The sequence below is a fragment of the Ursus maritimus genome, unplaced genomic scaffold (genome assembly GCF_017311325.1).
Source record: "Ursus maritimus isolate PB19 unplaced genomic scaffold, ASM1731132v1 scaffold_8, whole genome shotgun sequence".
Taxonomy (NCBI): Eukaryota; Metazoa; Chordata; class Mammalia; order Carnivora; family Ursidae; genus Ursus; species Ursus maritimus.
In genome coordinates this window covers 48,557,460-48,582,816 of record NW_024426996.1, presented here as the reverse complement: position 1 = coordinate 48,582,816, position 25,357 = coordinate 48,557,460, and the positions used below count along the sequence as shown (strand labels likewise).

Here is a 25,357-nt window from a genome sequence, read left to right as displayed (position 1 = left end):
AGGAAGGAGATAGAAGGATTTAAAAAATTATTGGGCAGTTTAGCTACTGTTTTAATTATATTGTAAGTTGGCAGTAAGTTTCAGTGGAGATATAGCCTAAAATTGAGACTGGAAAACCTATATTCTAGTTCTTACCCTGGTATCATTTCTATGTACTCAAGCAAATCGATAGCCTTGGGACATCTCAGTTTCCTTAACAGAATTATAAGAGACTAGGTTCAGAATTTTCCAAACTTCTATTTCAGGGAAGCCCAGGGTTCCAAAAAGATAATGCTGAAAATTCTACATATATTTCGTTTGAATTTCATTTAAATTTTTAAAAATTTGTGTTGCTAGGTTATCTCTTGGATTAAAGTTTTTTTCAAATCTTTCTTTAATTCAAGTGTGTCCTGGTACTGTGAGGAAGGTGGTGTAATCCCCCTCCCCCACATTGATCACTATTTGTAACTGCTTATCTTTCTGAATCAGGATTGGTACTGGGCATCCAAACAAAATCCAGAAGTTGCATGGGTCAGGGTATGAATCTTACTGTATCCTGGTATCTGCACTCCAGATTTCAAATGTTTGTGTTCATTTTGAACTTCAGAAAATTTTTTATACTAATTTTTTCATCTCTTATATCATGAATTTAACTTAGGTGACGGTGTAGCATTCTGTAGACGGATAAATTACTCTTCTAAGTATTAAAAAAATGAGATGACCATCAAATTTTTAACTTTTATTTTTTCCTTGTATAGGATACACTATCTATCTCATTGCCCTCATTTGAGCTGTCTCCCATCAAGATTCTTACCTAGCTAGAATTTGAATTTATGTTTCCATTTTAAACTTTATAAACTTTATGCATGAATCATTGTGATTCTCTAATGAAATACTAACGCTATATTTTAATACTTATTTTCTAGGCATATTGTATTTTAGCGGGATCATTAGTATCTGAAGGAGGTATGTACTGTTATGGTATCTCTTTTTTCTTAATTTAGTAATATATATTCAGCAGTCCATTTTTATAAATTGTTAAATTCCACTGATTAAAGAAAAACTATGGAACTAGGAACCTACTTTGAGGGAGTAAATTCTTTGTATAATGTATTATGGTTATTCCTCTAAAGGATGGGGACAAGGGAAAAGCTGGTTTTTTTGTTGTTATTCTTGAGTGTCTTAATCATAACACTCGGAACATCTGGAATGGAGTCTAAAAACATAACTATATATTGAATTTTTAAAAACCACGTTTTAGTGGGGCACCTGGGTGGCTCAGTTGGTTAAGTGGCTGCCTTCGGCTCAGGTCATGATCTCAGGGTCCTGGGATTGAGCTCCGCATTGGAGTCCCTGCTCTGTGGGGAGTCTGCTTCTCCCTCTTCCTCTGCCTCTACCCCGGCTTGTACGCTCTTTCCCTCTCTCTCAAATCAATAAATAAAATCTTTAAAAATAAATAAATAAAAATCAGGTTTTCGTGTTAATCATGGAAGGCTGACTCTTTGCAATAAAATATTTCCAAGTTTCTGCAGGTTTCAGCTGTAGCAGTTTTATTTTTTTTTTCTTTTTTAAGATTTTATTTATTTATTTGACAGACAGCCAGTGAGAGAGGGAACACAGCAGGGGGAGTGTGAGAGGAAGAAGCAGGCTCCCAGCAGAGGAGCCTGATGTGGGGCTCGATCCCAGAACGCCGGGATCACGCCCTGAGCCGAAGGCAGACGCTTAACGACTGCGCCACCCAGGCGCCCCTCAGCTGTAGCAGTTTTATGACAGAAAAGTGCTACATCATGTAGGAAACTGCCTAACTCATTGGTGTATTCACATTATGCTTACGTCTAATACATTGTCACTTGCTGTGCATAGTGTTCCCTTCATCTTTGCCAGTCTGTAAAATGGTGATAACACCACCTGCCTCAAAAGCTTGGGAGGATCAAAAGTGATTGTGCTTAGTGTGGTGCCTGCCCACTAGTTGCTGTCCAGTAATTAAGGTCATTAGGTGGTGGTAACGGTATTTAAATTACTGTGGTTTAGAAATAGGGGATTCCTTGTATTATGATGATAATTAAGAGTCTTGATAATGACTAGTTAATATAGAACTTTTTTTATTGACAACCCTGGCATTAAAAGTGTTGTACCTATTTATTTTGAGATGCTGTCTTTAAAATTTGGAGGCATGAAGTTTTTTTCTTGCTGATATGAATGCTTTTCTTTCAGCAACACTTCTTGTTGCTGTAAATGAACTTCGTAGGAGTGCTCGGGCCAAAGGAATGTCATTTTATAAATATGGTAAGTATGTTAGAAACCACGTGTCTTACTTCACCTCCTTTATTTTCTAAAATTGCCCAGTACTATTGCTTTTTCCTTATAGGTGTGTACGAGATATATCTCGATGTCTTCTCTGTGTGGCTCTTACATTATGTATCATCTCTTTTAAAAAGAGAAATGTAGTGTGATACGAACATGAATACTTTATATTTGGATTTTAACTTAAGTGAACTACAGTTTTTCTATATATGTTTATATAACTAGAGAAAGTAATTTGACTTTAAATTTTAGTTACTTCAACATTTAAACCAATAAATTATGTTTACATTGGATAGAATTTCTAGAATCAGGATCTTGCACATTTTTATCTTAATTTATATCTTAATTTTAAATGGATACTTACTAAAATGTTACATGAGAGTATCAAATTAGAATTTCAGAAAGTTTCTTTTCTTGTCTCTACCCCAATGATTAAGTAATGGAAAGTCGTGATCCTAGTACAAATGTTATATTACTGGAAGATACTGCAGCAGTCTTGGGAGTGACAATAGCAGCTACATGTATGGGCCTTACTTCTATAACAGGTAAATATTTCTTCAGTTAGATGTGACTTATTTGTACTACTTAAATAATTCTCTAATATGTGGGTATTTTCTTTTATATCATTGAATTATTTTATTTTATTTTATTTTTTTTAAAAGATTTTATTTATTTATTTGACAGAGATAGAGATAGCCAGCGAGAGAGGGAACACAAGCAGGGGAGTGGGAGAGGAAGAAGCAGGCTCATAGTGGAGGAGCCTGATGTGGGGCTCAATCCCATAACGCTGAGATCACGCCCTGAGCCGAAGGCAGATGCTTAACCGCTGTGCCACCCAGGCGCCCCTCATTGAATAATTTTAAACCAGTCAATTGTTAAATGCTAATTCCATACTAACCAGTTATTTTTATAAGACAAATAACACAGTAAAAGTCTTTAGAGTTGTCTCTCAGAAATTTTCTCCTGGTTTGAAGTAAAGAAGGCTGTTGTTAGAGCATTTCTGTAATGTGCTCTAAGCCTTTCTAGCTGTGCCTTAATAAATTATGCAACTATTCTGAACTTAGTATTGATAATATTTGGCCTAGTGACCTCGAAGGTTTATTGAGATAATATATGGAAGAGAACTTTAATACACTCTAAAATTGTGAATAAATATATATTGTAGCTTTTGTTCATTTGTCTTCCACTGTTACTGCCAGTAATAACGCTGTTGCTTTCCTGTTTCCTGGACTCTCTAGTTGGCGTTTATCCTCATTTTGGTAGCTAGTTAAATGTTTAGAAGAGCAGTTAAATACAGGTGAATGAGAAGACAGAGAAATCATTTTTATTTTCTAAAACAAAAGAACCATGTAGTATGAAAAGACTCCATTTCTGAGGTTGGAACTCTCTTGGAATGGAACTTCTTCCATGCTTACCTGTTTGTCCCTGCGTATTTGAAATAATTTTAGGTGATGAGCTCCCACAGTTCTACAGTGTTTCTTAAAATATCTGAAATATGAATGGGTCTTTCTCATTTTTAATGTACATCTTAAGACTAAACCAGCATTCTCTGATATTCATTGTGATCCAAAATATTTCTAAAAGTTCTGATTGTTTTTTTGGTTGACCTTACCATTTTAGACATTTCTTAGACTTATTACTTAGCAAGATTTTAGGCTTAAGGAAAGTGTCACTTGATGAATAAGTCAACTTTTAATAGATTATTTTCCTTTCCATAATAATAAAAATAGTCAAATCAAACTTACATAAATTTTTGTTTTGAGAGTTTCACATTGTTTTATTTAATTAGCTAAATTAATTCATTTAAATTAAATAACATGCCAAGAAATATTTTGCAACTAATATTTCTGTGTTTTCTGTAGGATTATTTATACATGTATATTTTTAAGTAATAATTAGGCAAATTTGGATCTTTAAAGAACAGTATTTGATTTTGAACTCTGTAATTACAAACCTCCTAGTGCCTTATATTTTACAAATGAATCTTTTTTTAAAAATGATTATCATTATGTTCAGTTAGCCAACATATAGTACATACAAATGGGTCATTTTTAATACTTTGGTACAGATTAGTCATTTTACTTTTTTAGTGTTATATTCTGACTAAATGTTAGTAAAATTAGTATGTAAATTGACTTTTTTTTTTTTTAGTAAAATGAATGTTTTACAAGCATTAAGAGAGTTAAATTTAACATTGACATTTGATCGTTGGGATAAAAAAATTAATTATAAAAGCCTTGTGTGTAAAATTTATTATAAAAATTTAAAATATATTTGTTGATGTCTATTTTATAAATATTAACCTACACATTCGTAGATAATAAATCAACTCTTCTCAGTGGTTCTGGGAGAGAATTAATACCTAACAACCAAAGGCAAACTTTAGAATCAGAATCACCTGGAGGGCTTAGGAAGACAAAGAATGCTGGTCCCAACTCCAGACTTTCTGATTCAGAAAATCTTAGGTGAGGCCTGAGAACTTGCATTTTTACCAAGTTCTCAAGCGATGCTGATGCTCCTGGTTAAGGAACTGTACTTTGAGAACCACTGCTCTAACGTACCTGTAACATGCAATGAATTAACTCCTCCCCTTTGTATCTACTATGGTATGAGCTATGCATCATCCTTGGTTGAATGAGAAGAGTGATCCATATCATTTTTTGTATGGCTTAATTCTCTCACAGAACCTTGATAAGAAGAGACAAAAAGTGGTTATTTTTTTCAGCTGTTGAATTCGTGGTGTTGTCAGCATGGGACAGGAAAAGTGCTACTGATATATCAAAAAGAAATGGATTTTATTATATTATTAGTATGTATATGATGTCTCTAATCCAAAATGCTCTGAACCCTCAGTCATATAATGACCATATGCAAGAAATAGATCTTAAATAATTAAACCACATAATACTCCTATGTCATATGAAGCATACTGTAGCAACCCCATTTTGTAGTATGGTCAGCTTACTAGGAGAAAGTCATTAAAGGAATTAGGAATGAATTTCAGGTCCTTTGTTTTGCTAATTTTGGTTCTTTACTTACTAAAGCTGATTGAAATAATAGAAAATGTTAATTTACTGACTTCTTCTGTGCTTTATTTAGGTAATCCACTGTATGACAGCCTAGGTTCTTTGGGTGTGGGCACGTTATTAGGCATGGTCTCAGCATTCCTCATCTACACTAACACAGAAGCACTCTTAGGGCGATCCATCCAGCCAGAGCAAGTACAACGGCTTACTGAACTCCTGGAGAACGACCCATCAGTAAGGTCAGCTTATTCCGGTGATGCTGCTAAGGTTTACAAAAATATATTAAGAAATAGAAATGCTTGGTTTGTAAATACTTCCAGAAGAGTGTGTGGTTCCCTAGGCTTTAGCCTTTTAATCTAGGACTTTGTGCAACCTTACAAGAAAAAAAGTGAAAGCATTTAGGAAACTCCCTGTTTTCTTTTAAATTCTGTATATCTTTAATTTTTAGAATAAGGAACAGTTAGATGATGTAATGGGAACAGAAGTTTGCAAGTGGTTATCTCCATAATGTAGAACCACTTATGTGGAACCTTCATATTTATTTTTGCCTTATATTTGTACTATAATTACAAATTGCTATGTTAAATTTAAGAAGATTTCTATTCAGTGGGGAAGTGGTTACCAAATTGAATATAATTTATACTCCTTTTGAAAATAGACTTCTTGTTTTAGATAATTTTAAAAGTTTTTCCTTATAATCTTTATCTTTTAAATGATATAAAAGTGAAGAACTGAAGGGGCACCTCGCTGGCTTAGTCAGTAGAGCATGCAACTCTTGATCTCAGAGTCATGAGGTCAAGCCTCACGTCAGGGGTAGAGTTTACTTAAAAGAAAAAAAAAAATGAAGAGTGGAGCACCTGGGTGGCTCAGGTGGTTAAGCATCTGCTTTCAGCTTAGGTCATGATATCAGGGTCCTGGGATCGAGCCCCATGTTGGGCTCTCCGCTTGGCGGGGAGTCTACTTCTCCCTCTTACTCTCCCTCTGTGCTCACTCTCTCTCTCTCAAAAAAAAAAAAAAAAAAAGAACTGAAGACTTAAGAGATAATCAGAAGAGATAACAGTGTTCTAATTAGTACTTGTTAGTGAAATTCAAGTTTCAGAGTAATATGGGAGGAATAAACCTTTAAAATCACAATTTTCTGCTAGCTACATACATACGTTAAACTTTAAAAGAGTGTATTTTTCTTCTGTGTTATAACCAGATCTTTTTTTTTTTTTTTTAAGATTATTTGAGAGAGAAAACACAAATTGGGGAGGTGCAGAGGGAAAGAATCTCAAGCAGACTCCCCACTGAGCATAGAGCCCAACACGGGACTTGATCCCACAGCCCTGAGATCATGACTTGAACCAAAATCGAGAGTCGGACACTTAATAGACTTGAGCCACCCAGATTCCCCTTATAACCAGAATCTTTAAGTTTAATCTTTCAAGAACGACCTGTATATCTGAATCAGTAAAACAAATGAGTAAATTATTACTAGATTTATATTCTAAGCCCTGCATTTTTAATCTGGAAAAGTAGTTACCTAGCTAGATCTAGATTAGAAATTGAGTATTCTTAGAATCAGTATTAGGCTTAGCACTTGAGTATTCTTAGAATCAGTATTAGGCTTAGGACTTCCTCAGTAAAAGGAAATATCCTTTTCCTTGTAATATCTTTGTCTGATTTTGGTATCAAGGTAATACATTATAGAATGAGTTGGGAAGTGTTCTTTCCTCTCTGTTTTTTAGAAAAGTTTATGAAGAGTTGGTATTATTTCTTCTTTTAATGTTTGGTAGAATTCACCAGTGATGCCATCTGGGCATGGGCTTTTCTATGTGGGTAGTTTTTTGATTACTTACTCTACCTGTTTACTTGTTACAGGTCCGTTCAGATTGTCTGTTTCTTCTCAAGTCAGTTTCAGTAGTTTGTGTCTTTCTAGGAATTTGTGCATTAGTTCTAAGTTATCTAATTTGTTGGCATACAACCATTCATAATTTTCCTTTGTAATCCTTTTTATTTCTTTAGGGTTGGTAGTAATGTCTCCTCTTTCATTTCTGACCTACTAATAATCTGAGTCTTCCTTTTTTTCTTGGCCAGTCTAGCTAAAGATTTGTCAGTTCTGTTGATCTTTTCAAAAAGCCAGCTTTTAGTTTGATTTTCCGTTGTTTTCTGTATTTCATGAATTTCTGTTATGATCTATATTATTTCCTTTCTTCCGCTTGGGTTTAGTTTGCTCTTCTTTCCAATGTCTTAAGACGGTAGTTTGTTTTTCATTTGATATCTATCTTTAAAAATATAGGCTTTTACAGTTACAAATTTCCCTCTAAGCATTACTTTCACTGTATTAGTCAAATAATGAAATTTATAATATTTTGTTAGGACTGAGGTAGATATGCTTTTTTAAAATGAAAAAATTATATAGCTTCTTGCCAATCTGGACAAGTTTTGTGTCATTTTAGTCATATATAACTTTATAAATATTAAATCATTCTTATTTTTATCTTAGTTGATGAATATGCTTATTTCTATGGCTAAAGAATTTTAGACTCAGTATTTGGTAACTTGCTCAGGATCACTCAGAAATTAGGGTCAAATGTTTTGAGTATTTGGAGTCTCATTTAGGCTTGTTTTCCTAAAGCTCTCTATATCCCCAAGATTCGGAGTGTTTTTTATTTTATATATCCCATAAAGAAAAGGTGTTAATAGTGGTTATCATAGAAAGAAAAGAATTTCTCAGCAGTTTTCTAAGGAAGATTGATTCCTGAGGGTTAGGGCAGAAGGGATGAAAAGCAGTTATAACACTAGAACATCTTCCTTTTCTGGGAGGCAGAATGGTATAATGGAGAGACCACTGGTGTCTGAAGATTGGAGGTGAGTCCTGCCTCTGCTGTTGACTCGCTGAATTACCTTAGGCAAGTCACCTAGGTCCCTCTGGGACTGTTTTATAGTCTGTAAAGTAAAGATGCCAACTTAACTACTTTCTGAATTCTATTCATTAAATGCCTGCCGTGTAGTTGCTACCATATTAAACATTGTATGTATGTGTTGGCTCATTATTCCCCATATCAAATCCCCTTAGGTAGTTATTATTAACCTCATTCCAATAGAGTATTTCACAACTGTATGAAGATTTTTAAAGAAGCTTTTAAAAAAAGGATTATGAGACAAAATGACAACATTGTAGAAAAGCAATTTAGAGTTGATTTTTTTTTTTTTTTGAAGATTTTATTTATTTATACGACAGACATAGAGACAGCCAGCGAGAGAGGGAACACAAGCAGGGGGAGTGGGAGAGGAAGAAGCAGGCTCATAGCAGAGGAGCCTGATGTGGGGCTCGATCCCACAACGCCGGGATCACGCCCTGAGCCGAAGGCAGACGCCTAACTGCTGTGCCACCCAGGTGCCCCTAGAGTTGATTTTTTAATCCACAAACTGTATAATTCATGAATATACAAACCATAAAATAATATTTAGTAAGTTTGCATCTTTGTGTGGCATTATGCAAAAATAGCTAAATGGACATTTGTTTGGAAATGTATAGGTGGCACTTAATGGTGAACACTCTGAAGGCCATCTTGGTCCATTTTCCTCACTGATGGAAAAAAACAAAAATTCTGTATTTTGTGCCATTAAAATGTGTATGTGTGCGTATAAATTTGTATGCATTGTTATTGATTGCAGGGCAATTCATGATGTTAAAGCCACAGATCTGGGATTAGGGAAAGTAAGATTTAAGGCAGAAGTAGATTTTGATGGACGAGTTGTTACAAGATCATATTTGGAAAAACAAGATTTTGACCAAATGCTACAGGTAAGTTTATGTATTTGCTGTTTTCTTATATAGTCAAATGTTAGAGAAATTACTTTTTCAGTAAATAAAATGAAACTTTCACAGATCTTAAAATCACTTCAGCTTTCAACTTCCTAGGGTTCCAAAACTTGACAGAGACCATTTTATTTGCTGCAGAGTGGGTTGGGGGAGACAGCAGCAGAGCAAACTACTGTTCAGGTGCTTGTCACGTGCTAGGCATTTTATATTTGTTCTCTGATACACTCTCAAAAGCGCTGTGAGGTAAAGAAATAATATTTTCAGTTTTATACGTAGGCAGATTAAGACACAGAAGGATTAAATAACTTGTCTAAAATTGCAGAGCCACAATATGGAGTCAGATGTGAATTTAGATCTCTGTGATTCTACAACCCATGCTTTTATATTAAGAATTACATTTAAAAGAGAACTTAGAGGATAAATAACGAACAGTGCAAAGGTTACCACTTGCCTTTGTCAGATCTTTACATTTTACTGTATTTGCTTAGGATCTTAAAAAGAGAAATAAATTGTTACAAAAATGGGTGAAGCCCTTGTTTTCTCCTTCTAGATCCCATTCTTCTTCCTTCATCCCTAGAACTAAAAATTGTTTTGAATTTAGTACTGTCATTTCCATTTAGTTTTTATACTTTTCAACAGATTTTTCTTAGCACAGTATATAGTGTAGCATTTTTGGATATTTCAAAATTGATACAAATGGTATCATACCATCTGATTTCCTCTATAGTTAGCTTAACAGCATGATTTTGAGATTCCTTCATATTAATATATATGTGTAAACACACATACACTTCTAATTAATTTAATTGCTATATAATATTCTCCTATGAATATACTGCAACTTATTTATCCAGTCTCCATTTGATGGACATTTACGTCCAAAATGGCATTCTCATGTGTTTTCTTGTTCAAATGTGTAAGAATTTCTTTAGGGCACTATACAGCTAGATTTAAAATAGTTGGGCTATTGAGTAAACTTGGGGCTCCTGGGTGGCTCAGTCGGGTAAGTGTCCACCTCTTGATTTTGGGATGAGTGTCCACCTCTTGATTTTGGCTCAGGTCTTCATCTCAGGGGTCGTGGGTCGTGAGTTCAGGCTCCATGTTGGGCTCCACGCTGGGTGTGGAGCCTACTTAAAAACAAAACAAAACAAACTTACCTTCAACTTCCCTAGGTATTGGCAAATTGTTCTCCAAAGTGTGTCAATTTAACATCCACCGTCAGTACATCAAAGTTTCTGTTGCTTCACATTCTTACTAGATGGTATTATATTGACAGTTTTGAATTTTTGTCACTATGATAGATGTGAAAATTACAATTTATATTTAATTATAATTTCTATTCCCCCCGGTAGTAGTAGTGAGGTTAGTAAGCATTGAAATTTATTGACCATTGGGACTTCCTCTACTGCTTGCTTATTTAGTTAATTTCTGTTATTCTGACAAATTAATAAACATTTTATTTTTAGTGTGCTGGACACTAATCCTTCCTCAGTTGTGTATATGCAAATATCTTTTACTAGTTTGTGATTTACCATTTCACTTTGTTATTGTACAGAAGGTTTAATGTGTTTTTTAACTTTATGCCCAATTTATAATCTTTTTCTCCAGGCTTTTTATTATCTTGCTTGAGAAATACTTCCTTATTCCGGTATCATAAAGATATTTTTTATTCTAAATGTTTTGTAGTTTGTTTTCTGCCCTTAGTTCTTAAATTCACTTAGAATTATTTTTTTCTTTAATGATTTAAGGTAGGGGTTAAATCGTTTTTTCCTGTAGAAAAATAACTGCCCTGACACTGTTTATTGAATAGTCTGTTCTTTTCCCACTGATTTTGTAATGCTATCTCCGTGAAATATTATACTTAATTTTTTGTTGAATTAAATTTTTTTTAGAACTAGGTGATCCATCACCTTTAGCATGAAAGTTTTTCATTAAACTTAATGCTGTTTGTTATAATTTTTTAAAGAAATCATCAGTGTACTACTACGATTTTTTAAAAAGTTATTTTGTTTTCTTGCTATTGCTTTCTTTGTAGGAAATTCAAGAAGTGAAAACTCCTGAAGAACTAGAGACCTTTATGCTTAAACATGGAGAAAATATTATTGATACTTTAGGAGCTGAAGTAGATAGACTGGAGAAAGAACTGAAAGTAAGATGTATTCATAATAAGCATAATGCCGACTATTTCTGAAGTACTTACTCTGTGTCAGAACACTATGCGGATTGTATCACGTGTATACGTTTATCTTCTCAGTAACCTCATGGTGTATGACTAGTAATTGTGAATGAGAAAAATCATTGGGTTAGAGAAGTTGGGTAATTTACTCAAGGAAGTAGGAGATTGGGATTCGAACCTTCGTTGGTCAATTCAAAATACTGTGCTTTCAACCACTATCCTATAGTGCTTGCTTAGTTTCTAAAGTAGCTAAAGGTTTTTTGTTTGTTTTGAAGTAAAAAGCATTTTGAAAGTTTCTAGAGAAAGGTGAAAGGGAAAGTAGATTCTCTTCAAAAGTTTGAAAAACAGACTGTGACCTTGAACATACACACATCTTCCTTTTACTCCGTCATCATTTTATATTTTCTTTTTGCTTCTGTTCAGTTGGGGATCATTACAACCTGTTGGTTTTTTACTGAAATATTACTTGATAAGATTATTTTTAAAAATCTCAGTCTTCTCCAATTGTCATTTATTGACTCTTGAGTTCAGGTTATTGCAATAAATAAAACTTAAATGATCTTTAACATACATAGCTTCTTGAAGGCAATGCATTTTCTTCAGCTGATATTGACCATTGTTTAGTTTTGTTAAAAATTGAAGGGAAATAAAAATTTCAGGGAGACATTTCTGTCACTACTATTTTTTCTTTCAGACTCTAGGTGCCAGAGTAATAGAAGCACTTCAAATAATATTATTATGTTTATGTTAATACTATAGTTCACAACATGATTTTCAAGTTTGTAGATGAGCAGTTCTCAAATATTTTCGTTTTAAGATTCTTTATATTCTTCTTTTTTTTTTTTAATGATTTTTTATTATATTATCTTAGTCACCATACAGTACATCCCCGGTTCTTTATATTCTTAAAAATTATTCAGGAGCCAAAGAGCTTTTATTTATTTGAATTAATATTTATTAATATTTACTAAATTATATATTAAAACTGAGAGTTCAAAAAATACTCATTTAAAAAGCTATAACAATAAACTATTACATGTTAATATAAATAACATTTTAATGAAAAGTAACTATATTTTCCAAAATGAAAAAAACAGTGAAAAGAGTGATATTGTTTCACATTTTTGCAAAAATCTAAGACAGATTCCCGTATCTGCTTCGCATTCATCCTGTTGACATATATTGTTTTGGTTGAAGGATATGAAGAAAAGGGAAAAGGGAGGAAGTATTTAAAAGTATTCTTATAGCATTTTCAGATAATTATGATGTTCTTTTTGGATATTACACCAGTACCTGACAGCTGTAGCCTCTTAAAGCTTTGTTGCAATGTGGAATCTGAAACTATATCAGAGAATTTTTCATAAACTGTTTGTGAAGTTAGGGGCACAGTCCACAAGGTCACCCCTCATATCTGACACCAATTGCAAATTTCAAGGGGTTCCTCATATCACTCTCAGGTTTGATAATTCACAAAAAGGACTCACAAAACTCACTGAATGCTCTTACTTATTTATCTTTAAAAGATTATTTATTTTAGAGAGGGAAAGAAAGAGCACAAGTGGGAGAGGGAGAGAGAATCCCAAGCCGACTCTACACTGAGTGTGGAGCCCAATTTGAGGCTTGATCTCAAGACCCTCAGGTCATGACCTGAGCTGAAACCAAGAGTCAGGAGCTTAACTGACTGCTCCACCCAGGCGCCCCCACTGAATGCTTTTTTTTTTTTTTTTTTAAAGATTTTATTTATTTATTCGACAGAGATAGAGACAGCCAGCGAGAGGGAACACAAGCAGGGGGAGTGGGAGAGGAAGAAGCAGGCTCATAGCGGAGGAGCCCGATGTGGGGCTCGATCCCATAACGCTGGGATCACGCCCTGAGCCGAAGGCAGATGCTTAACCGCTGTGCCACCCAGGCGCCCCCACTGACTGCTTTTATACTCATGGTTATGATTTATTATAATGAAAGGATACAGATTAAAACTAGCCAAGCGAAGGAGGTGCATAGGACAGAGTCCCAAACACAGAGTTTCAGTTGTCCCCTTCCCATGGAGTCAAAGACACTGTTATTTTCTGGCAGTGATGTGCAGAGATTTTATTGGGGCTCCGTAGTTGACGGCTTGAGTGGCCAACCTTTCATATGCAGCCACTCCAAGGAGAAGACCACACTTTTAGTCCCCAGTCCCTTGTGGATATACAGCAGATACTGTGTGGCCAAAGATAAAGACAAATTATCAATCAGGACATTCCAAGTGCCTAGAGATCACCTCCCATAGCCAAGGGCCAAGGCCAGACCTCTCTCTAGGTATGATTAATTTTCTGCTATACACTGTTACTTGAAAATCCATTGGTCTATCTTTGTACTTTGAATGGATCTTTTAACTCATGCATGATTCTGGAATGTTATGAATTGGCCATTTGGAAAATACTAATTCCCTGAATTTATGCATATCTTTCAAATGATGATACATTTCTAAGTATTCGGAAGCTGTCGGGGTCATGGTGGTAGATACAAGTTTTTCAGCATTCTGATTTTCATTTGAAACCTTGCATTTTAGCATTAGCAACAAATATTGTTGTTTTCCTTGAAGTAACAGATTTATTTTGTTCATTTTTTAAAAAGATCCCTGCCCAGGTGCCTGGGTGGCTCAGTTGGTTAAGTGACTGCTTTCGGCTCAGGTCATGATCCTTGGTCCTGGGATCAGGTTCCACACCGGGCTCCCCCTGCTCTGTGGGAAGCTTGCTTCTCCCTCTCCTTCTGCCTGCCACTACCCCTGCTTGTGCTCGCACTCTCTCTCTCTCTCTCTGTCAAATAAATAAATAAAATCTTAAAAAAAGAAAAAAGATCCCTGCCAAATGCCCAAATTTGAATAACCATAGTTTGTTAGTTTTTCTTTCAAGTAAAACTGGGGTTTAGATAAGCTCACCTTTTTTTTTTTTTTTTTTTTTTTAAAGTAGGCTCCGTGTTCAGTGTAGGGCTTGAACTCACAAACCCTGAAATCAAGAGTCCATATGCTCAACCAACTGAGCCAGCCAGGAGCCCTAAATGGTGTTTAGATAAAAAAGTGTCAGATTCAACCCATAATTCAAGCAATCTCAGAGGTGTTTTTCCTTGTGACATCAGACTTCAGAAGGGCTTTGGAAATATTTCCCACTTTGTCACAGAATATTTTATTTATTTTTTGAAGATTGTATTTATTTGAGAGAGAGTGTGCATGCGTGAGTGCAAGTGGGGGAGGAGCAGAAGGGGAAGACTCTCAGACTCTGCTGAGTGCAGAGCCTGTGGAAGGCAGATTCCTGGATCCCGAAATCACCACCTGAGCCTCACCACCCAAGCTGAAGCCAAGTTGGTGGCTCAACCAACTGAGCCACCCAGGTGCACTTTCACACACTATTTAAAAAAATGTACTGAAGGGGATGCCTGGGTGGCTCGGTCATTAAGTGTCTGCCTTTAGCTCAGGGCGTGATCCCAGGGTCCTGGGATCGAGCCCCCATCGGGCTCCCTGCTCTGCTGGGAGCCTGCTTCTTCCTCTCCCACTCCCCCTGCATGTGTTCCCCCTCTCGCTGGCTCTCTCTCTCTCTGTCAAATAAATAAATAAAATCTTTAAAAAAAAAATGTACTCAAGGATTGAGGTTTAATAAACTGATGTTTTCACTACTCCATTAAGGACATTTTATTTTATTTATTTTTTCATTAAGGACATTTTGTTTTTTAGATCTATTTTAGAAAGAGAGCGTGAATGGGGGGAGGGGCAGAGGGAGGTGGGCAGAGAGAATCCCAAGCAGACTCTGCACTGAGTGCTGAGTGGGGAGCCCAACTAGGACCCTGAGATCATGACCTGAGCCAAAATCAAGACTCGGATGCTTAACCAACTGAGCTGCCCAGGCACCCTGATCATGAAGGACATTTTAAAGTGAAACTGGCTTTTTATTTATTTATTTATTTATTATTTTTTTTTTAAAGATTTTATTTATTTATTCGACAGAGAGACAGCCCGCGAGAGAGGGAACACAAGCAGGGGGAGTGGGAGAGGAAGAAGCAGGCTCATAGCAGAGGAGCCTGATGTGGGGCTCGATCCCATAACGCCGGGATCACGCCCTGAGCCGAAGGCAGATGCTTAACAGCTGTGCCACCCAGGCACCCCAGGCTTTTAAAAAAAAATTATGTGTCTGACAATAAAGGAACACAGTGACTATGAGTACAGTTTGGTGTCAGTTACCTTGAATTGTACAAAGATGCCATTATTTTTATCTAGCATTGCTTTTGTATGTCATCAGAGGAAATAGCAGCATTACTAGTAAAGGCAAATAACATCAGTGTTAGTATGAAAATAGTTTTGACCTTGGACTATCCCTTGAAAAGGTTTCAGGGGGAGCCTTGGTGGCTCAGTTGGTTAAGCGACCAACTCGTGATTTCTGCTCAGGGTGGTGAGATTGAGCCTGGCATCCGCATCAGCATCCAGGCTCTGCACTCCGCACGGAGTCTGCCTGAGATTCTTTCTCCCTCTCCCTTTGCCCCTCCCCCTGCTCGTGCATGTTCTCACATGTGCGTGCACATGAGTGCGCGCTCCCGTGCTCACTCTCTCAATCAGTCAATCAATCAGTCAATACTTGAAAGAAAAGGAAGAAAAGGTTTCAGGATCTTTTGACCACACTTTGAAAAATCACTGTTCTAAATATAATGCAAGATGATTGTTTTTGTGCAGGGTGACATGAGAATAAATAAACTTTGATTTTCCATTCTATTTGTTTTTATTTCCCTGACATGGATAAAATAACGGACTTTTAGACTAAATCTTTATTTTAGCTTTACTCTTCAGTAGAAACAGTAAGTCAGAAGCCAGATCTAAGTTAACAAATCGGTTATTCTTATATTTACTCTCATCATAATCAGATAAATTTATTGTTTTTATTTAGCTAACTTTGTGCTTTGATTAGAAGCTATTAAATCTTCAGTAGACTGAACTAATTCATACGTGTTTTTGAATTATAAGTCTTTCAAACCAGGAAACAAAGTTTAACCCATAATTTCAGTTTAAAAGCCTCTCTAAGGTCATAAGATATAATTTATCTTAAAGTTCTTCATAGTTGAGTCAAACCAAGAGAGTGCATGAATGTAATTCTTGTTTCTTGTTATGAAAATCAGCTGATTTTCTTTTGAAAACTACAACTTTAGCATATTCCTTTCTTTTTAGTATCTAAAAATGTTTGCCCTCTAAGTTTAAATTTAATAATTATTGAATTATTTTGAAAGATCACACTCAGTGATAAAATTTAGCTGTATAGCCATCTCTGTTGAGTAATGCCATTGATCTAATTATTAGAATAGATGGTATTTTTGGCATAAAATCTATAGCTTGGATAGTTCTGTGTAAAAACATGAAAAATAATAGAAGCTAATTTATAAAGTCCCATATTATAAATGTGAAATATATTTTGTTCTTACTTTGAAGTTCTTTTTTTTTTTTTAAAGATTTTATTTATTTATTAGACAGAGATAGAGACAGCCAGCGAGAGAGGGAACACAAGCAGGGGGAGTGGGAGAGGAAGAAGCAGGCTCATAGCGGAGGAGCCTGACGTGGGGCTTGATCCCACAACGCCGGGATCACGCCCTGAGCCGAAGGCAGACGCTTAACCGCTGTGCCACCCAGGCGCCCCATTACTTTGAAGTTCTTTGAACTGCTAATTAAAATTTTTTTGTTCTATCTCTATATTTCAGTCTGTGGATAGACCCTTCTATCCCTCTATGAAGTTTTTTGTGTTTGGGAGGCAATAATTGTGTTGGGAATTAATGCAGTGGGAAGATGCCATAGTATTTGTAAATTCCTAATAAGTAGTATTCCAGTTAAATGTTCTGCTCTTTAGTCTGTCTTTGACTTCTCGAATTGCATGCTCCTATAGCATTTTCTTGAGTCTGCAGCATTGCAAAATAAATTGCACAGTGTGCTTTTTATCTCTCCATAGTGAGTTTTGGAATAAATTTGTGGTATGTGAAGTGTTTGAGTTGGATAGTGCCTGGAACATAATAAATCATAAGTATTTGTTGAGGGACGCCTAGGTGGCATAGTCAGTTGGGCATCTGACTCTTGGTGGCTTAGATCATGATCTCAGGGTCGTGGGATCGAGCCCCACATCAGGCTTTGTGCTTGGCGTGGAATCTGCTTGAGATTCTCTCTCCTTCTCCCTGTGCTCGCTCGCTCTCTCTCTCAAATAAATAAATCTTTTTTAAAAAATGAGTATTGAACAAATGAATGAAAATTATAAGTTGAGCACCACTTATTTTCATTTCTATTTAACAATATTTATTCAGTTTCTACTATGCACATGATCTCTTTTTAGGCACTAAACATTAACATTTAAAATTTTTCAACAACTTGGTTTCTGCCTGCCTTTCCAGCCTCCTCACTAATCCTGCCCTTTTTGCAGCTTCTGTGGCTAACTACACAGTACTGCCAGTACATACTTCTCGAGCTCCCTGACTTTGCTCATGCTTTTTCTTCTGTCTACGTCCTCTTCATCATCTCTCTGGAAAACTCACTACTTTCAAGACTTGTTTAGATAATATATCCTTAGTGAAGTCTTGCTGGATCTCATGAGTTAAAGTAATAGATCTGACATTTTTGTTCCCAGAGTTAGCATTATAGTACATCGTAATGGTCAGGAGCTTGGGGTCTGGAATTTATCCTGGCTTCATCACTTCTAGCTACGAAACTTTGGGCAGGCTAGTTAATTTCTTCAGACTTCAGTTTTCCCATATGTAAAATGGAAATGATTGAGTTATTCGAGGATTTTAAAACATACACATGCACGTGAAACCCCTTACTTAGCACAGTACTTGACACAAGAGTAACTGCTCCTTAAATGTTAACTCTTATTATTATTAGCTCTAATGCTATAACTCGTAGATGGGTATTGATATACTTGGCTCCCTAGCTAAACTGAGTCCCTCAAGGTCAGGAACAGACTTATTTAATAATCCTAGCTCCACTTTCTAGCACAGTGCCTGGCCCAAAACTATATGTGTTGTTGCTAACATATATGAAACAAGTGAATATCAGTTTATTTCTTCTGCTTATTCTTGTCTTCCAGTGATTTTCTTTTTACCCCAAATGCGTATATTTCCAAAAGCTTTGCAATGTTTGGCACATATGAGATTCTTAATACATTATTGTATTAACGAACATATGAACAAACTCAGGGAGGTGGGGCTGCTTACCATGCTGTTCATAGTGTGTAATATTCCTCTGTTGATTTTTATCTTGCTAACATGCTACCATGAAATTGTTTGACCATATGTTTTCCGTGGCTTTAGTGATCTAAAGGAATAAAAGGAAACAAAATTCTGTCTTGCAATGAATAATGTGGCGGTGATTTTTCCTTCCAGAAACGAAATCCTGAAGTTCGACATGTAGATTTGGAGATATTATAGATTTGATGGGGTGAATCACCTTGGAGGAAGCCTTGGAAACAAGTCTGGCGAGCCTGCTCTCCCACACCAAAGGAGTCCATGCCATTCAGAAGCTGTTTTTTTAAGATGGAGGAAATATTCAGTGTGAAGGGCAATTCAGCAGTCTATAGACCTAATACTACTTCATACTTCTAAGAGACATATTACAAGTTGAATCAATTTGGAAATCACGTCTTTATGTTTCAGTAGGGAACATTTTAGTTATTTAAATTGTTCATAATTTTTCATGTTACCCTGTCAGTGTGTATTGTACCTTGCAATCATGTTTCCTTTCTTCACATCGGTAAAAATAAGCAGCATCCATAGGACTATGATTTTTAATTTTGTGACCACTGAAGATTTCACTCCATCAACACCTGCCAATCTTGAACATTCTGGCTAAATCTTGGTTTTTGAACAGTCACTCTGTTTTTTTCCTTGTAGAATGTGGAAACTATTTCTACATAATTCTGCCCTGGGTACTAAGAGGAGCACTCTCCTAACCTAGTTATCCATAAATGTTCATTCCAGAAATGGCTTAGTTACTGAATTGAAGGGAGACATGTCAGTCCACTCTTTTAGGTTATAGTAGTTGCCATTTTGTAAAATTTCTGTCTCTTCCCTAGCCTTTTTTCTTTGTTTAGTTTAATTTTTCCAGTGTAGGAGATACAAAAAACTCTAGATGTTTCCATAGGCCAGTTTGATGGCTGGTTTTTTTGTTTTTGTTTAACTGGCTTCGGTGTCATAATGTGTATTTACTAGGAGGTAATGCATTTATAAGCATTTTAACATTCTGTAAAATGGACTAGAAGTATTTATAATTTTACAGACAGGACAGCATTTTATTTTTAATTTATTTAAAAAGGCACTACTCATGTAAATCTGAACTGTGGGGTATTTCTTGCTTTAAAAGAGAAGTAAATCTCTTCTTTATGCGGAAACTTGTGGCCATGATTTTGTATAATATCATAGTCAGTAGTGTGTCTGTAACGTGAGTTTCTTGCAGTTATAAATGGGCATTTAACATAATATATGGTTAAAACATGATGTAAGTAGCTTTCTAGTGATCATAAGGTATCATGGTGAAAAAACATACAATTCAATAATGGAAAATTTAGTGCAAAACTACAGCTGTGTCTCCATTCATCAAAACAACTCATATGCACTTTAAATTGGTCAGGTAGTAGTGAGCGTTGTCCAGGCAGCAGTGAGCGTTGTCCAGGCAAGAGCGGTGGCTGGGTGATTTCTTGGCTGGATAAGTGAGTGTTTGACCTAAGGACCTAACTAATTGTATGAGGTCAGCGTCTAAAAACGTACTTAGATTGAAGTTTATGAATCACAGCAAATTGTAATGCTGGAAACAAGAAATAAACATTTGAGTAAAGGGTTTGTAATGGTAATTTTTTTATCTAGAAATGTCATTTATTGGAAAATTATGAAAATTTATATCAGTGTACATTTTTTTACCATTACAGAGCATTTTGCATCTTGTACATTTTAAGTGAAATAACATTCCAGTTTTATTTTTGAAGGTACAAAATTGTTACATACACACACACACACAGAATTTGATTCTCTTCGTATAGTTTCAAATTCTTTACCCCCCCCTTTTTAAACCTTTTTTGATCCATTATACTTCACTCTATACTTCTAATGTCTTCTTCCCTCCCCTTCCCTCTTCTCATTTGTTAGTCCATGTCACTGCCATATGGGGAAGGTACCAAATTATATCCAGTTTCCTCCCAGTAAAATTACTCTGAAAAATTTCATATAGCTACATGAGAGTAATTAACTCATTTAGAAAAAAACATCAAAGTTGGTGTGTACAAGTTACTCTAAGTGGTAGATTTTTTAAGGACTCCCTAAAAGAAACCAATTCCTGGTACTTCTTTGACAAAGTTTTCTAATCTGATTTTGATTGAGGTCATACCTATTCTTAATGATAGAAGGCTTATGTTACTGTCTTTTCTTTCCATTTCTGTTCTGCACTGCTGTTGTAAAGTTTAACAAAATCTGACATAAAGATGTACAGCATTATCTAAGAATTTGAGTATTTCTGTGGAATCAGGAAATGTATGCTATCACTGCTCTGTTTTTTTTCTCCTTTGAAACTAGAGTCCAATTTGAATTTTTAAAACCAGAGAATTTGAGCCTCTTTTTTTTAAAAATAAGAGAATATCTAGTTCAGGTTCTTGTTTTTGTGTTTTTCCAAATTAATCTACTTTAAGGCTTGACCTGATGATGCATAGCATTTGAACATGTAAGCATATAAATCTTAATATTTTCAAGGGAAATAGCTTCTGTGATAGAATACTTGCAAAAGCAATGTTGGACAGTGAAAAGAGCAGTCAAGGGCCCATGACTCTGACTTGTACTAAGCTGACCTCAGGAACTCAAAGGTGAAATATGCTTGTTTCAGCCCTGGCTGAGAATGGATCTCCAATCAGCTGTAAGTAGTAGGCCCCAGACTGTGTCAGGTGGCACAGTTTTTAGACTGTGGCAGTTGGGAGGATGAGGGAGACCTATTTTTAAGTGGACCGTCTTGGTGGCCAGTAATATCCAGTGCCAAAGAGGGAGATTCCTGAACATGTACTGAGGAAACTGAGATAGGATTAGACTGGGAAGTTTTCAGATTTTTTTCAGAAACAAAGTTAATCTCTGCGTACATCCTCCTACCCACACACCAAATAACAAATACCCAGAATAACAGAATGGCAGAAGACTTGAATTTTGGGTATATGATTTTAGTGTTACCTTAATTATCCCATAATTTGGAAAATGCTTTTTGCTAAAATTACACCATCTAAAGGAAATGACTTAAGTTTTAAATCTGATAACTTTTTGAGGTAGAATGCTGGAAACTACAGAAAATTGCACAGGCATTTAGAATTTATACTCTCTTTCTTAGATTGCATTTGTCAAGCTTTGGCATTTCTTTTAAATGTGATGACCCCCAATTTGCCAAACTGTCAGAAGTCAGTGAAGCAAAGAATTGAAGGTAAAATGTTGATTCAAAGATTCTCTCCCCTAAATCCCTCATCCCTGTGTCTGAAATGGAAATTTGGAAGGCATTTATGTAGAAGATTGGTCTGGCAGCCTTTATGTTTGCATTAAGTTTACTAGTATCCCTAGACTTTGGCTTTATGGAAAAGAAAATTTTTGTGTCTATTATATTGTATTTCATCTCTCTGATTTTGCTGGCAGATTAAGATAGTCCTGGTCCCTCAGGATGCTTTTTCCTTAATAAATATCATTGTAAGTAAGAGCAGTTCACTTATTAGTTTGTTTGTTTTTTCCTCCTCCTGATAAATGTTTCGTCAACTTAAATCCTCCTTTATTTCATGTACTAATAAGAACTAAACTGTAAACTGTAGATTGATATATTTTATCTTAAAAATGCCTGTATTTTTGAACAGAATTTATTTTTCATTAAGTATGCTTGATTAGTTTGTAAGTTTCCTGGTTTTACAAAACCAAAATATAACAACTCTTAATCATTTTATAATCAGTTTTCAGGATAAGGAGAACGGTTATGAACATACTGTTAGGATATCATGTGTTTGGTAAAAGCACGAACCCAAGATGTTATATCCCTTATTGGTATATATTATTACATTTTGACAAAATTAGATTATTTAAACATGTTAATTAGGTTATTTCTTCTGAGATGTGTTTATGTAGCATATTTAGAGAAAAAACAAAACACAAAAACACTAAAAGCTGCAACCTAGAGCCAGCTTATTGCACTGGGGCCCACGTTGAATTCTCTACTAATCCTAATATAGGAATTCCAACTGTATTTTCTTTTTTACAGGAAACTAAACCAAAGTAATTACCTAAAGTAATTTAGTATTTTGAGAGCACATATTTCCCTTCCCCAAGTCAAAATTTATTGAAAATAGAAGCACGGGGGTGCCTGGGTGGCTCAGTTGGTTAAGCATCTGCGTTTGGCTCAGGTCATGATCTCAGGGTCCTGGGACTGAGCCCAGCATCCAGCTCCCTGCTCAGTGGGGAGCCTGCTTCTCCCTTTCCCTCTGCTGCTCCCCCTGCTTGTGCTCACTCTCTGTGTCAAATAAATAAAATCTTTAAAAAGAAATGAAAACAGAAGCACAATTGTTTAGAATTTGCATAGCAAAATACAGAATTATATCTGTATCTTTAATGGCTTGTAGAGGCTTAAAAATAGACTTAAAACATACCTCTTGGTATTATAGCTATCAACAGGATAATTTGAGTTTTTTATGTCAGGTACCATCTTACATATATTAACCCATTTAATCCTTACAAAGAATCAGTGGAGTAGAGATGATTATTTACTTTTTTCTGCAGGTGAGGGAACTGAGATACTGATCTATAATGTCTGAGGATATGCACCTGGTAAACGGCAGGGTCTGAATTTGAACTCACATAAATTTGGCTCTCTGCAAGTCACTCTGCTGAGCACGAGAGCCCAAGAAGAGTAACACTTAATAGAAACTGGAAGCAAAATAATCATTTTTTTAAAAAGATTTTATTTATTTGACAGAGACAGCCAGCGAGAGAGGGAACACAAGCAGGGGGAGTGGGAGAGGAAGAAGCAGGCTCCTAGCGGAGGAGCCCGATGTGGGACTCGATCCCGGAACGCTGGGATCACGCCCTGAGCCGAAGGCAGATGCTTAACGACTGCGCCACCCAGGCACCCCCAAAATAATCATTTTATTGTAAAATAAGCCAGTGAATTCAGTAGACAGAATACCAAGCCACATCTGATTTAGACTGCTTCAAATAGGGGGATTGGTGAGGCGGGGTTGGGGTGGGACATTGACGTTTTATAGAAGCTGAGGAATTGGCTGTCACTTCTAAGATTTATTTTCAAACATTACTTACAGACCACCTTAGAGACATACCCAGAAGATAATACTTAGTTCAACTGTCAGTCATTGATTTGAACCACGTAGGAAAGATACTTAGGGAAAGGTGTGTAGGTTAGCGTTAACCAAAAAATTATAAAATAGCCTGAAGTTATATTTGAATAGATGAAACATTATGTGATCCAAAATTAAGGATGTTCAAACAGATACATTGGGAATATTCTCTCTTCCAACTGTGACCCCTAGTTACCCATTTTCTTCTCCCAGAGAAAACTAGTATTACAAGCTTATGATGTATGCTTGTAGATCTTTGGTGTATATATGCACACCCACATACAAATTTATAGCATGTATTTCCTCTGTTCTACACAGATGGGAAAATACTTATACTTTAAGGAATCTTCTTATAATTTAAAAAGTACACAGCCAATTTCCAGAGTTTTGTGTTCACTGAAAATTGTTACATCAAGAGGATGTTAACAGTATAGTGCTGTGCTTTACCGTATGGTAGCCGCTTGTGACATGGGCTATTTACATGTAAATAAGTAAAATTGAAAAATCAGTTCCCCAGTTGCATTAGCCACATTTTCATGTGCTCAATGGCTAATATGTGGCTAGTGGCTACCATGTTATACAGTGTAGATATAGAACATTTCTATTTCACCATTCTTTTTGGACAGTGCTAATATGATAAAGTAATTAGAATCACTTGAATTCTAAGAAGAATTCTAGGAATTAAAGAATTAGAATCTCTTGAATATTTGAGAGTACATTTCTAGTGTATAACAAAGTACAGATCTTCCTTAACCTACAATGATGTTATATCCCCATAAACCCATTGTAGGTTGAAACAATCATAAGTTGAAAATACATTTAATACACCTAACCTGCCAAACATCACAGCTTAGCCTAACCTACCTTAAACTTGCTCAGAACACTTACATTAGCCTACGTTTGGGTAAAATCATCTAACACGAAGACTAAGTTTTGAATGTCTCATGTACTTCTTTGAATACTGGAAGTGAAAAGCAGAATGCTTGTATGGGTACAGAATGGGTTAAGTGTATCCGTTTACTTTAGTGTTTACATGGCTAAGTAGGATTTGCTGCTCACTGCTGCTACCCAGTATCACAGGAGAGTGTCCTACCACATATCGCTAGCTTGGAGAAAGTATCAAGATTCAAAATTTGAAGTATGGTTTCTACTGAATGTGTATTTCTTTTGCACCATGGTAAAGTCAAACATCGTAAGTTGGACCATTGTAAGTCGGGGACCATCTATAGTATCTAGTTTTTGTTGTTGGAGGAAGGGGAAAGAAATTCTAGCTTAGTTCTTAAAAATGTATTGATGTATAATTAGGTCTTGGGCAGTAACTGAAGGCTACAACTTTTTAATGTTACCTTCAATATGTGTATTTCTCGTTTTAAAAATAGTTTGAACTGGACTTCATTTCTTATTCAAATGCACAATCAACATTCTGAACACTAGGGAACAAGTCAACCCTAAAAAAGTGTTCTTGAACCATCAAAAATTCTTACCCAGGATGTGATTCTGAGGGTCAGTGTTAGTTTAACATGGTGGCCCAGCGAAGAGCTAAGTCGGTATGACAGTATTCATCATCTGAAGGCCTTAGAGATGAAAACTTGGGATCAAAACTCCCAATTTCTTCACCTTGCCTTCAAAAGTCTCTTGTAATCTTTTCCTTTTCAGTAAATGGCATCTTCGTTTCTTCAGTTGGCCCAAATCTTGACTTTAAGTCTGGCTTCTCTGC

The 25,357-nt window shown here is 35.8% G+C and overlaps 1 protein-coding gene across 1 annotated transcript in view; it reads left to right on the top strand.

Moving 5' to 3' along the window:
• SLC30A9 (solute carrier family 30 member 9) overlaps window positions 1–22,004 on the top strand; it is an 83,274-nt gene extending 61,270 nt beyond the window's left edge. Inside the window, exons 12-18 of the mRNA XM_040624949.1 lie at window positions 906–945; window positions 2,194–2,265; window positions 2,721–2,828; window positions 5,383–5,548; window positions 8,973–9,102; window positions 11,156–11,269; window positions 18,674–22,004. Coding sequence (XP_040480883.1) covers window positions 906–945; window positions 2,194–2,265; window positions 2,721–2,828; window positions 5,383–5,548; window positions 8,973–9,102; window positions 11,156–11,269; window positions 18,674–18,718 — 675 coding nt within the window. The 3' untranslated portion in view covers window positions 18,719–22,004. The remainder of the gene's footprint in view (window positions 1–905; window positions 946–2,193; window positions 2,266–2,720; window positions 2,829–5,382; window positions 5,549–8,972; window positions 9,103–11,155; window positions 11,270–18,673) is intronic.
• Window positions 22,005–25,357: the final 3,353 nt, after the last annotated feature.